At 40.1% G+C, this 15,135-nt stretch overlaps 1 protein-coding gene across 1 annotated transcript in view; it reads left to right on the forward strand.

The window, feature by feature from the left end:
- Nucleotides 1-15,135, forward strand: part of adamts17 (ADAM metallopeptidase with thrombospondin type 1 motif, 17) — a 147,071-nt gene that overhangs the window by 114,412 nt on the left and 17,524 nt on the right. The window contains exons 13-18 of the mRNA XM_061068122.1: nucleotides 88-257; nucleotides 3,424-3,551; nucleotides 7,053-7,173; nucleotides 8,979-9,053; nucleotides 13,989-14,069; nucleotides 14,660-14,817. Coding sequence (XP_060924105.1) covers nucleotides 88-257; nucleotides 3,424-3,551; nucleotides 7,053-7,173; nucleotides 8,979-9,053; nucleotides 13,989-14,069; nucleotides 14,660-14,817 — 733 coding nt within the window. The remainder of the gene's footprint in view (nucleotides 1-87; nucleotides 258-3,423; nucleotides 3,552-7,052; nucleotides 7,174-8,978; nucleotides 9,054-13,988; nucleotides 14,070-14,659; nucleotides 14,818-15,135) is intronic.

A 15,135-nucleotide genomic window follows, 5' to 3' on the forward strand; every position in this document is an offset into this window, starting at 1 on the left:
ATTGATTAGCATTACACTACCAACACAGGATCCATTTCTATCATTAACACATATATTAGCTGAAAAATCTGGGTTGTGTTTTATCAGGCCTGGTCCTGGTGGGCGTCCGTGTCAGAAGACCAGTGTGGAGCACAAGGCTTGTGAAGGTCCTCCCTGTCCCAAGGGCGCACCAAGCTTCAGAGACCTGCAGTGTATGTCCTACGACCGACACGCCAGCAAGAAGAGGGGCAGCATGCTGGTTGCTATTATTAATGATGGTGAGACAAACACACATACACATACGTACTGTGCTTTCTGCTGTCGTAATACCCCCCTCACTAATCAGCTAATTTCTCATCACAAATCTAAAATAGCAAATACTTCAAATTCTTTTTAAATGCCCCAGTGGGAGCTACTTCCAAAATCTAGCAGTGATAACAAAGACATAACGACCTTTGGTTTAGTTTGAGATCAAATTCTAAACTGAAACAGGCGCCAGTGTAAAGATGTCATTCATGTATCATATGAAAACTTTTGAAGACTTTTTGTAATATCGTTCTATCAGTAACCAGAGTTCAGCTGCTGCCTAACTATTGCTTCGGAAGGTCAAATGATGCATGTCAAGTGCAGGCCTTAGCATCAGTAGGTATCATTGCACTGCAGTACACCACAATAATGTGTTTTTCGAGTGGGATGCGGCTGTAAATAGGACAGTGGCCTGAAGTGTTATGTGCTTTGGCCACAGTAGTCACAGATGTTATGGTCAGAGAGACACTTACATTATTATGTTGTTTAAGATGAAAGCCTTACCAAAGTTTTTTTTTAGAAACCTCTTCTAAAAAGATTCAGATGCAACATTTGAGTAGTTGAATGCAAATTTTTCTCACTTGTGTACATTGGGTGTTTTTTCTGCTGCTTCTTTACTCGCTCTGGTGTAAGCAGTAACTTATTGTGGCTATTAGCTCCTTTCTCACCAGAGACCATCAGCTCTCAAGTTACATCGTATGTAATGTAATTGTCTATTTTGTACAAGGAAGAACACAGAGAATGAGACAAAACATTATTTCTGGTTCAGTTGAATTGATGTCGATCCTTTTTTTGTCCTTCATGAAATAGACAATGCTTTAGAAGTGCAGTATTGTTGGAGTGATCTTTAAAGTGCAGGGAATTCACTTCCAATCGTTGGAATTTAGTCAATAGAGATAAACCATGGATTCTGATTCATAGCCGTACTTGAAAAGGGCGGGACTTAGACCGGAAGTGGAAATAATTTAAACAGAGTGTTATATTACACCTGACATGGATATGGGTTGATCAGAAGTTGCCATATTTATTGTTTACTAGAAAACTATTTACAGACCAGCCTTAAAATTGAGCTTCAGATCAATGTTTTTGTTCACAAGAGTAAGAAAACTATTCAGAACAAGTTTTTTATAAACTTCAGTGAGTAAACTTCACATGCAGCATTAAGTATTCACAAACATACTCAGCTCAAGGAGTTTTAATACTCAACATTTTCTCTTTTATTGATTTTTTTTCTTTTACCTTTTAAAAGTTACATTGTGTGTGAGTGAATGAGAGAGAGTAGCGCTCGCTCCTTGTGCGTCTAGCCGGGCGTGGTGCACTCTGACTCGTCCAGTGGAGCTTGTGCGAGCCGCCTGGCTCTCACTCACTCACCCACTCACTTGGCTTGTGGAGAGGAGCGCTGGCTCCGTGTGCGTCTAGCCGGGCGTGGTAAACTGACTCGGCCAGGGGATCCTGAGAATATATGTTAATGGCTAACGATGTTACACGTTAGTATCCCTGTGGGAAGAAGTGGCTTTGACAACAACATGATTGTAATGTGTTCTCCACTCCGCACAAAAAAACTCCACTGCTGGACTTTTTTGTGTGAGACTTTTTTTAGGCTCTGTGTAGGGGGAGAGCTCTGTGTGTGGCTGGCCTATCAGGGCATGATGTGGACACAGTTATCCAATGAGGATTTTCCTTCATCATGAGTTCAGATATTGACACATTTTACTCGGATTGATTCTTGTGCACGTAAAAGTACATAATCTGAACCTGATACTCGTTTCATGCGAGGATTCGGCTCAACAATAGTTTTTAACAGTGTTGAAACTGTGACAGACTGTAACTTTTCACATTGACTGCTCATCTGAGCCAAGAACACACACTGACATTTTAACCTTTACATAAATATGCTTGCATGGTAAGGTGTTGTTAGATAATAAATTAGAAAGTTAAAAGATGTTAAAGTTAAAAGGACAGGAGGCTACAGTAAATCAAAAGTGCTCAAGGAGAAAGATTTGCATTAAAGTTTTCTCTGTTGAGCGGCTTTCAGACATGCACTGAATCCTGCAGTCCCTCCATATTTTCTCCATGGGTGTGCATGTGTGTCCGAGTGAGACGCTTTGTAGTGTTTGCAGACTTTCTGGCCTCATAGTGTAATGTCCATAGAAATGCAGGAGAATCCAATGTTAGAACACAGTGGGGGATTCCCTGCTTGAAGTGTTCCATTCATCACTGTTGAAGCACACAGAGAAGAGACTGCACTTCATCTACTCCCTCATGAGAGCTCGCACCCAAAGTGCTGACATGGGCCATAACGAAAATGTTGGGCGTGAAAAGGCTTCTACCTCCACCGGTAGTTTAGAATATAGTACAAGAGGTTGAATATCCCTTGTACGTTTGCAGGTCTTCTGCACAATTCAATATTTTATTTTTTTCTTTTAAATCTTAAAACTTGAGTCTGTACGTTATGGATATTATAGCTTTGATTTTTGGCCCCTCTTCACATTCCTATTGAGCTTTTGTAAAGTTATCACTAAACGTTTTTTTAAGTCTGTGTTTCTTTTAATTTTATGACATTTTTGACCCAATCCTTGAAGAGCACCTGATTTTCTTCATCTTCTTTATTGCCTTATTTACTCTCATGACCCTGTGCAGCATGCTTTCGTCCTGACATTCTTGATCTCATCACCTGCATGTGCACCTTCGTCATTCATTTCGACAAACAATTTTCTTTTAATGACCTTGCACACTTAAGACAAACTCAGGAACCAAGAAATGCTGTAAACTTTCAATGTGTTTATATATATGTGTTTATATGTAGTTTTACTCATAGAGTCTCCAGAAGTCTCATTTATCCTCTTTTGGTCTTGTTGGGTTGTTTTTGTAAAGAAATCCCTGGATTTTTCGCAGTTGAAAGGTAAAAAAGAACCTTAAGTGGTCTGTAAATAGGAAATGGACATGGATTTCAATAAAAAGATTACTTAATTTGACTGTGTTACACATTACTTCACTAGTCTTTACAGTGTTACTGCAGTGTTGCTGCTGGATTGTAACATTTATTGAAAACACATCTTTGTTCTTGCGACTGATTATTATATTAATAACAAAATGATCTTGTGTATGTGTGTGCGCTTGGTGTGCTTGTATGAGCAGAGAAGCCCTGTGTGTTGTTCTGCAGCCCGGTGGGTCGAGATGTCCCAGTCTTGATGGCTGAGAGAGTGATGGATGGGACACCCTGCGGACCATTTGAAGCTGACCTGTGTCTTAACGGGAGGTGCCAGGTACAAACACAAAGACACACACACATGTTTAAAATCATGTCATGGGATGGTTCAAACAAAGTATGATTGGACTTCCTTTTCCCTGATGGCCTGCCTACTCTTTTGTCCAAGAGGGACAAAGTCACAGCTTCCTTGGCCTGTGTGGCAGCACTAATCCTACTGCCTCTTCAGCCATTGTTCTCGAACAAAGAACGGAGCAGTCAGCTGATGATGGCACCAAGGTACAAAGACCCAGGCCTTTGCTACTGAAGAGTGGGAGAACCATTGGCCAACCATAGGTTTTTCCATTCCAGCCTCCTCTGATTCACGGACGTAGAGCAAAGTCAGAGAATGAGGGAAGACAGTTCTGTGAATGTGCTGCTGTTTACCTCTACTTACTAGAGTTTACACTAGTCAAGGTTCTGTCTGAATAGCGCAAATTATCACTTATTTTGTGGAGAGTTTGGTAAGAGACACAGACAGGGAAAGAGTTCTGGTGCCCTGATAATGTGAAGGGATGCTTCACAGAAAAATGAAAATGCTCTCATTTTCTCATCACCCCTTCACCACTATGCCGCTGGAGGGGTGGGTGAAGTGTTTGAGTCCGTATAACAGTTTGGGAGTGTTGCAGCAAAATCCAATACAACTGAAGTAAATGGTGACCATTTCTTCAAACGTACAACAGAAAAAAAACACAACATGCCTCCATACTGCCCCTGTGGTGTCATACCAGTGTCTGTAAGCCCCGACATTCAAATTCGACTCGAAACAGCGTCCTCTTCTGGAGCCACATTCACCATTGTCAAACACACCTGAAACATGCAAACACTGCACTATATCCGCTAGCATCGCTACTAGGGTGGCAGACTTTTAGGCTTAAAACAATGTCGGGGCTTACGTCTGAAGGAGTCCCCACTTACTTTGATTGTATGAGATTTGGCTGCAACACTGTTTATCCTGCGACTATAATAAATAGTGTTTTGTGGACTTAAACATTTCACACACCTCTCATTTGGCATAGTGGTGAGTAGATAATGAGTGGATTTTCATTTGTTGGTGAACCATCCCTTTAAAACAGCAGGGATTTCAAGTTCTCTACCTACAGAGTGGATAAACTGCTGTTCATCGACAGAAAAAAAGAATTCTGACTTTTCACATTCGGCTGCTCATTGCTTCACTGAAAGCTGTCTCCAGCTCCAGCTTTTTACAGTTGCCTGTTTTGTTTTTGTTCACTCAGTGAATAAATCAGGGAAACATAGACATTTTCGTTAGAACCCACAAACCTTTTTAGTCTCCACAGGAGTCTTCCACCTTTATTCTGGCCATAGTTTACAGCCCATCTCCGGCCCAAGTTGGCACCTGGCTGATCACATAACCAGCACAGATCATAAACATGCAGAATATTAGCTGTTTATTTTAGGTGACTTTAATAGAGTAATCCTCAGCCAAGAATCACCAGAATACAGACAAGATAAACTTCCTACCAGGGATAAAAACACAGTGGACCAAATTGTATGTGTATAGCCGATAATCACAAGGCACAGACCACCTGAACAAAAGGTGTATCAATTAATATTATCAAAAAATATTAATACAGATTAATCAGCGGAGGCCACTGTTTGCTTCCTGTGTCCTACTGCACAAACTGTTTTCATATAACCTTAACCGCAATTGTTCCTTCACCTTTATCTGAATCTGAATTCTGATGGGGTTTTTTGAAAGGCACTGATGGTTTATGGAATATATTGTTTAGTTTGAAGGAGTTGTTGTGACAGTGAGCTGAGAACAATCCAGATTTGACACTAAAATGGGTCACTGATTTTAGGGTAATATGATAGTAACATCAGCAGCCATTAAAATGTAGACAGTTTCCACTGTGACGTCTGTAGGATGACCTGGTGTTTCCAGATCAATAACAACTTTATTCTTCTGGCACTGCTGTCATCACAGAAAAAAAAATCAACCTAATCCTAAAATAATCAGACGGGTCCCAGTGCAGCACAATGAAAGGGGTCAATGCAGGGATTAATAAATTAACTCATTCATTAGCAGTTAGCGGTGGTAGAGTGAATCCTCAGTCTGCTCCCTAGGGGATGGTTTATTTGGATCTGGTGTCTCGAACTAGTCAGTCTTTTGTGTTTATTAGTGAATGTTGAATGTTGGTACATTTGGAAGGAATTTCCCCAGCCTTAAGTCCAAGGCAGACAGAGAGAGCGAGAGAGTCTGGTCCAGAAAGTCAAATATGGATGCAATTATTGTGACGCACAAAATACTTACTTCACATTTCAGCCATGACTCATATATCTTTTACTGAGCAAGATCCTTCAAAATGAGTGCAGCTGCAGCACACATTACATGTATGTTATTTTACATGTTAGCTTTGTCTCTCTCACACATCTATATACAGTATATGTATGTATTCAACTGAATGATAGTGACACATGATGAACTGTTTCAGAACTATTTCAGTTGTGTTTCTACTCACATCTCTCCTAAACCTGCGTTATTGTTTTAGATCCTCCAACAAAAAAAAGGATTTTCTTTAAGTATTACTTGACCAATACATGTAAAGTCTAATAACATGCAAAAGTTAAAAGGTACTTAAGATGTTTGGATTCTTTTGCACCGTCTAATCAGTCCCAGATTCATTCTGTGGCATGACCTTAAATGATCAGCCAGTTATAAAGAACTATCTTCAACGAATTTAAGAATAAGGACTCCTGCATCTGATAGGACTGGAGTGGGCCCCACAGATCCATGATCTAAGTATCATCCAGTCAGTCTGGGATCACATGAAAAAACAGAGAATGAGAAGAAGAAGAAAATGAGAACATATAAATCTACAGAGCTGAAGATGCTTAGAGAAATCTTCAAAGTACCTTGAAAAAAGTTGTTCAAAAGCACCTAAATTCAAATAATGTAAATTTAAAGGAAAAAAGCAGTCACATTCATGAAGCTACATTTGAAAACATCATCACATTGCTTAGAACTTGTGCACAGTACTGCATACGTGCATGTACGTATGGACACTTTAACAATTTGGCATGCCTCAGGTGGTAGGAGGTACATCCTACATGCCCATATGCAAATTAATGAAATGTTATAATTATCATTTGAAATCTGATTGAAAATGTTAAGACGTGTTTCATCTTCTGTCTTCTGTCCACCTGCAAAGTTCAGCATCAGCTAACCGATTATCTCCATGTAAGATTGTTTATGGTTAAACGTATGGCATGCGTGTAGCCTGGTTTTATCCAAGTCCACCAATCAGTTCCGTTTGTGTATCCATTAGCTTATGTTTAACATCACCACTTTATGGTCACTGAATACAGATGCCACCAGGACGAGCCAAGCTGTTACCCTCCATACAACAACTGAGTACACCACACACAAACAGACAATTGCAAGATGTCTGAACATAAATGCTCGTCCAAAAAGAAAGACACAATCACACAGAGACGCACATGGAAAATCATCAGACCTTTGGTTCAGTTTTGTTCTTAATTCCTTTGTTGTGGGTAGAAAATCGGCTGTGATGGCCTCATTGGCTCTACGGCTAAAGAGGATCGCTGTGGGCTTTGCAATGGAGATGGGCGCTCCTGTAAGATAGTGAGAGGAGACTTTAACCACACCAAAGGAATGGGTGAGTTTGTGTCTGTTTTAGCATCAACTAATATACTCTGTATGTGTTCATATATGTGGTGGCTTTCGATTGAAAAAATCAGGTTTCCAATAATTTGCTTTCGCTGCTGAGGCGATTTAGTTTGTTGGATTTGAAATAATGATCAATGACAAATAGTGTGTTTTTTGTTAGTGTCTGGTATAAAAGCAGTTTGTACACTGAGTAAAATACAAACACAATGTTGTTAATTTAAATTTTCTTTTATTTGGGGTCAAATTTAAAGATGCTGGCACAGTCACATCGGCCAAATTTTTCTGATGTTTGCATTGGTTCTCAAAGTATCCCAGGGATCAACCAGTTGTGTTTTATGCGCTCCAACACACTGACAAGCTTCATGTCCAAATGGTGTATGGAACTAATTTGACCACAGGGAGTTCTAAACACAGGCATCTTCATGAGGATTTAAATGCAAAGAACAGTACAATATTGGACCTAATGCACTATAATCTTTTTTACTGGTTACATGTGTAGTATAATACAGCAGTGTAGTTGGCTTGAGCACCCAGTTTAATCTGATGGCAAAGCAGCAACATCAGTTGCATTGGTGTCTATTTGAGCCTAGCAGATAGAGTACACAGCTCAACTATCCAATAGTAAATAAGCAACATTATCAATCCAAGAGTGAGGGCCTATCATCTGACCCTTTGTGTATAATATGAGCCTACCTGTGTCTGTTAAAAGTAAGTTATTTAGTAAGAAATTGGCATTGTTTCTTACAGTTGTTAATTAATTTGTTTTATAAATAAAAGCAAGTCCATGGCTCGCAATCTCCGTGAAATCAACTTTACCAGAGGCTCTTGAACACACATTCACACATGCATGCTGATGCATCAAGATATGCTTCTTTACCAGGCAAGGGCTGTTCTGACCAACTGAGGGATCACTTTGATAATCCAGTACAATGAGTGTGAAGCAGAGGTGTCAGAATTCTCCTTCATCCTATTAGATCTTGAAACTTGGAATTAACCTGCCATATCAATTGTGTATAAGCCCTTGGAATGATGATGATTATGATGATGATTGTTAATATTATGAAGCAACCAATGTTTTATATTCAGTGTCTTAAGACGGCTCAGGTGTCAGTGATACCACTAAACTTAGTTTTAAACTTATAATAAATTATAAAGAGTGTGTAACATGTGCAAATGTTCGTACGGTGATGGTTTTATTGATGATATATTTGTACTCACATGAAGCAATAATGATCAAAAGTAACCTTGGAAAAGGAAGGGAACTCCACAAGGTATTTCCTGTGCTGAATTTGGGAGTAAGGTATTTTCAAATATCCAATCCATCACTTTATAACCAAACCAATATAACTAATCAATAAAAGAACCTGACCAATCATACAAATGAGTAAATGTACTCTTAGTTATTTTCCAATACTTCTTCTTAATGAGACATAATTGAATGTGAAATACTTATTGGTTTTGTCGGGCAACTACTCTGGATTTACAGCTCCTGGTTGGGCAGGGTGTCAACCTGAATTAAAGGACACACATCATCTCATTATCACCCTCTGTACTCCTGGTAATCCTTCATCATGTTTTGTGTGGCCAGTGGAGGTCATTCGGGTTATGTTGCAGTAGCCTCTATGGAATTAATTATCAAAATTATCTATCAAACATGGAGCCACAAACTGATCCAGAAGAGACGATAATAACTGGAAGGAAAGCCTGTGTGTGTGGGTACGCATGTGTGCGCACATTCTCGTATGATCCACAGGACATGTGACCTCCCTTCAACTTCCTTGTCTTGTCCTCCAGTCACCACTAGGCAGTGTAAGAGGGTATCTACCTGTGTGATGGCTAAACCCAGAGCTGTCCCCAAGTGTTTCTCATGTAAGATGCATGCAGTGTGTGTGTGTGTGTGTTTCCTGCACTACCTGGTGTGTTTTATCGTAGGTAGATGAGAGAAGCAGTTAGTTGTGGGCTCCCCTGGGAAATTTAGTCAGAATCTTTAAGCTTAGTTACAGTTACATAATCAGCTGTTTGACGCCGTTATCCCATAACCCAGCCGTCAGGAATGCCAAGGACGCATTCCTTTCATCCAAGCTGTTTCCTTCTCCCTGCTGCTGCTGCCAAGTGCTGGAGCAATTGTGGAGGGGGAGGAAACAGTCATCTGCAATAAAATGCCTACCTTCACACTCCTGAATCTCAACCCAGCACACACATCTGGTTCTGCTCCCAGCTTAGACGTTTGACATACAGAGCACTGTATAAAATGCCCTACTTTTAAGAAATGGCATTTGCTTCCTAAAACATTGTATGAAACTACTATGAAACCCAGGTGAGCCCATGGCAGTCTGTGTCTAATCATACTTGGATGGGCAGGGTGGTGGAGGGTTGATGGATATGATTGGTTGGTCCTCAGGAAAGTATGTGGTGTTTGTTCATAAGGGTATCTACAAATTGGCCAAATGCTCGGATAAGATTATGTACAGGTTCAGTTTCCCCATGGACTCTCAAAATTTTGTGTCATGAACGCAACCTCTTGAAATTGATATTGATAGTAATTGATACTATCACTTTTCCCAAAGTCAGTCTGGTGGAGAGGGAAAACCACTGAGAAAAACCTTCAGTGCGATTCTTAGCTCAGATACTTATTGCTGTAGTCACACCTAAGAGAGGCCCGTAGCTGCCAAAAATTCCTCCCTCATAGGACCCTAATTGGTCCAAACCACTATGGTTCCACCACTGGCTAGTTGTGGAGACTTACAGTATTAACTTTCATCCACTACAGGTAAAATTTGCATTTCATCTTTTGAGTTCAATTTACAAAATTTTGGCCATTGTCTCGTCTTTGTTTCTTTGTTCAATTTCACCCAAAAGTCAGTCACTCTCAGACAATCCTGTTAACTGTATCATTCCACCGTAGCTGTAACTGTGCTGTGTGTTGCTGGTAAGTATTACTGGTCATATTTGTGTCTGAAACTGTGACGTACTGTGACACATTGTACTATAAATAATGTTGGGCATTATTGTGTACCAGAACAAAGCAGCTCATTTAAATCACTTTTTATTTACGTTTTATTCAAGCATTTGAGTTCAGCTATTGTATTTCTAAAGCCATTAAAATCAAGAATTGCATTATCCTGCAACTATTTTTAAAACACCTGCTCTACTCAAACATAATCAATCAATAAACCATTTTCTATTTTAAAATCTGAATATCGGCAGTTTTCATTTCCATCAGGAACAGTTGGTGAATGGATTGGTCATCTATGACTCTGACACAGAAGATTGCAATTCAGTCAGACAACTCTCGTTTTAATGTTTATTGCAACAGTAGACCATGTTTGGCGTTGAGGCTCCGACTTGATCACTTCCCCAGATAAGATTTCATAGATAAGATGGGAGTAATGACCTAATATTAGCCCCCCCTCTGAGCCTACAGGTAGATGCTGGGCTGATGGAGGGGCTGAAGCAACTGGCAGCAATACTAACGCAGCAGCTTGGCAAGCGAGGGGAGTGATGGGGAATTGCTCTGCTTAAATAGACCGCCTAATAAGGAGGAGTTGACTGCCTGAACTACATCGCAAGCGTCGCTCCATTCCCAAGTCTGCAATGATTTACGCGTCAGATCATAAAATGACTGTGTAAATCTCCTAAGTCATATAAATTATTTAGTAATACTGATGAGGCAACCACATGTTTGATCATACAGGTGTTAAAGTCCTGACTCTATACAAATGGACAGCATGATAGCTCTCAAAAGGGAAGCCTTAGGCCCAATCCCATTCCACCCTTAGGCCTTCCCCTTCGTTTTGCGCGTTCACACGTAGAGGTAGTTCTGTCCCAATACTTGTTGGGACAGAGGGGTAGGGTCGAGGGGTAAGGCTCTATACCCCTCCAAACGGATATTTTTCAGACCCACACCAAACCTAGGGGTACCCAGAATGCCTTGCAAATCACCAGCAAGTTGGGAGCAGTGTTAATTTTGTTGACAAAAAACTATGACGAAAAATATTCGTTAAAGACCTTTTTCCCATGACTAAGACGAGACGAAGACGTAACGAAAACGGATCTTTGAAAATAAAAACTATGACTAAATCTATTATAACTTTCGTTGACAAGACGAGACGAGATGAAAATGTTGGTGGTTGACCAAGGTAAATAACAAAGCATGTTGTTAGAGGAGGGTTGCCTTTAGACCACTGCTAGTAGTCTGAAGCTGTGAACCTTCGATTTACACATGAAATAATGACGAGCATCCAAGGTTTTCAATTTCAAATGTCATTGATTCACCTGCATTAGCATAGGTGTTATTTGGATATTATAGGTTTGTCACTTTAGTAACTGCAAACAATAGCATTGGTTTATTTAAGATCTCAACCATGTTAGTACAATGACGACAACTGATGATGTAATGGCTTCTTGAAGGGCTGTCCCAATTCCTATTGTAAACTTTCATCCACTACCCCTTGTGGCTCCTTTTCAAGGGGCAAGATAACCCTCGAAAACAAGAGGTAGGGCCAAGGGGTGAAATGGGATTAGATCTAAGTGTCGTGATCGCCACCTGGTGGCTAGCTGCACTAAAGCTCATACCCCATCCAAGTTAGCATATGAGACATGTTCCAAACAACACATGGTTTCTGTCATTTACAGTATTTCTTATAACACCGGTGTGCTATTATTTCCTGTAAATTGTTTTAATTACTCAATTGATCTTATAAAAACAGCGTGAAATGTCATGATTTACAGCTGAGATTGTCTTGTAATTGGTCCAGTGTGTGTGCTTCGCTACCACTGCTCCGTCACCAAAGGTTGATATTTGATCTTTTTTGTAGAAATGACAGTTTAAAGTTGTTATTTAACTCAAGTGAGGTTCTTTGGGCTTTTCACCACCGAAATACTGCAAACTTGAATAATTGGTCAAATAGTTGGTAGCTGTCAGATTGAGCTGCTTTGTATTGAAATAATGCCCAGCAAGTATAAAAGAGGTGTTCTGCTTCTGGAGAAGGGCTGGTGACTGGTTAGCTGTGTTATGGTGCTTAGCCGCATCACCAACCCAAAACTCACCATAGGTGTAGGGGGAGCTGTCTATATGTAATATGAACAACAAACAAACCTGATAGGGTATCAAACTTAATGTACATAGTGGTTCATTAACAGCTTAAGCTTTACTTTTATTATATATCACTTTTCCGTCCCTGTTGCCATTTGGCTCTTTCCGATATAAATTAATATTTATTAAGTATTGCAGAAGCATTAGTAAGCTCTAGACCAGGGGCCTCATGTATAATTGTTGCACAGCATAAAACAGGGCCCTTAAGATGGGTAGGTAACTTCTAATGCATATATTGGTATACATAAAAACAAACCTGACCGGGAATGTGCGCACTTTCACGCTAATTCTGACTCGCGCGTATGGATATTTTGGAGACTTGAAAATGACAAGGCAGACTTGAGGAGGTGAACTGAAGCCAGATTATTGAACCACTTTATATATATATATACATCTTTAACTGTTCAATAAAAACCTTCAATTGTAAAAGGTATAAAATAACCTGCAGCAAATTATCTTCAGATACCATTAAACAGCAGGACTGCAGGGCTGAGTCATTAATAGTTTTTAATAATATCTGTGAGTGAATCATCAAGGACCTTGATAGTCTTACACAGACCTACACGACGGAACTGAGCCATCCCAGTACAGACACATACTCACCAGTCTGGCTGATTAGCCGACAGGTTGTGTGTGGTATGATTAACACTGTATAATATTTATCTTTCTATGTAAAGCCTCTTTTGATAATGAAAAAAAAAATCAGTAAAATGTATAGATTGGGGACATCTGTCTCTGAATTTAATAATCTTGCAGTTTGGGATTATTAAAATTCATACAGGCAATAAAATATTTTTGGGCTCCATCTTTGAATTAGATTTTTTGGTAATTTCAGGCCCTTGTTTCTATCATACTCACTCGCACTCACTGTATTATGCACAGCAGCAGCAGCAGTCTATAAGTGTATTTTCTTTATTAGTGACATCACTGCCGTCCCATGAAAAATGGCTCTTCACCTCCACCTCACTAACAAACACCTCGATGTCAGTGTCTTCTCATTGCTACATGCCATGAATCATCGCGGAAACCCATTGTTCAGCAGGTTAATTAAATATTCATGAGGATCTTTGCTTTGACCATTTATGGTTGAATATGGGCATGTAGACGGCAGGATATAAGGGAGACCCATGTACGAACGTTTCCAGGTGGACTCTGATTTATAAATGGAACATTGCGTTCAGGTGTGGGTGCGCACTTCAAAAATCTGAATTTTTTTGGGGCTTAAGCCTTTTAAGTATTTAGTGCGCATGTACACTTTTAGTATGAATCCTATGCACTGTTTTATAAATGAGGCCCCAGGGCTTGACACAAACCTACATAAACTGAAACCAAAATGCAATCATGCTCAAACCTTTACTTGAGTTTCTTATTATTTTGAGAGTGAGTTGCAAATGATTGGAACCCAAAGGATTCAGGCAAAAACACATCATTCTAAGCTACAACTTAAACTCTACAAAATGTTTGGTGATGGGTCGTTAAGTTCTGTTAATCAGTAATAAAAGGTCCTTTAATCACTCAAACCCTAAGAAGGATTTTAAAATGGGTGATAAATAACGAAAAATATCTCAAGAGGGAGTGCATTAAAGTGTGGTGGATTGAGCATCTCTGATATAGACACAAGTCTATAGGTCACCAGCCGTCCCTGTCTCCATGTCCACCTCTGTCTGTCTCTAAGTATGTTTTAACTCACGTATCTGTCTTTCTATCAGGCTACATCGAGGCTGTGGTTATCCCTGCAGGAGCCAGGAGAATCAAAGTTGTGGAGGACAAACCTTCACATAGCTTTCTGGGTAATGATGCATGTGTTTTTACAGGGTGTACTGAGAGATGTGCTTACAAACAAATATTATGTTTGTGTAAATGAACATTTCACACATTCGGCCAATGTGCATGTTCACAAACACAACTGCTTGAGTGCTACCAAAATACCTCTGTACCGGGCCTGTAACGGTAACGGGCCGGTAGCAGTGAGGCTTCTTAACTCTCACGAGCAGCCCTGGTCTCCAGCTGCTTCCTGGGGGCTTTGCCTCCGGTGGATTTACGAGCGGCATTTCCATAGATTTATTTAGAGAGTGAATAAACTCGTGAAACAGAGAAGTACCGTCATGTAATCCATTGATTTCATAAATGTAACTGTATACTGAATACCATCTACTTAAATTGTAACTTTAATGGAATACAGTTACTCATAATTTGTATCCTAAATACGTAACGCCGGTACATGTATTCCGTTACTCCCCAACACTGCCAACAGGTGATATCAGCCTGCCTGGAATTGGACTTGCCTATACGGGCAGAACATCTGGTCATTATTCTATGTCAAACACAGGGTTTCTGCTTAAAAAGGTGTTACCTCTGACCTATCACATCTTCCTCTAAGCCTTGAAAGACTCCGGTAAGAAATCCATCAACAGTGACTGGAAGATTGAGCTTCCAGGGGAGTTTGAGCTGGCCGGGACCACAGTGCGCTATGTGAGAAGGGGACTGTGGGAGAAGATGTCTGCCAAAGGACCCACCAAGACCCCTTTACACCTTATGGTAAACACACGAGTCATTTTGTTCTTTTTTCTTTTATAATAATACAAACTTAAAGATCAGATTGATCATACTGATAATATGCAGAAGTCCACATGCACAGCATGTGTTCAATCCGGTGCTGATTGGTCCACGAACACGAAAATGGGCCTGCTTCAGGTTCAATAAGACCTTCAACTAAGCATTAGCCATTGTTTGGATTGTAGCCTCCATCTTGTTCTTTGAGAGGACGAAATTAGAACCCATCCTTGAAAAAGGTCAAGCAAGACCTCTACATCACTTTACATCATTTCTATTTGGAGAGACTTTCAAGAGCTGATC

This window comes from Limanda limanda, chromosome 3, assembly GCF_963576545.1.
Source record: "Limanda limanda chromosome 3, fLimLim1.1, whole genome shotgun sequence".
NCBI classification, from domain to species: Eukaryota; Metazoa; Chordata; class Actinopteri; order Pleuronectiformes; family Pleuronectidae; genus Limanda; species Limanda limanda.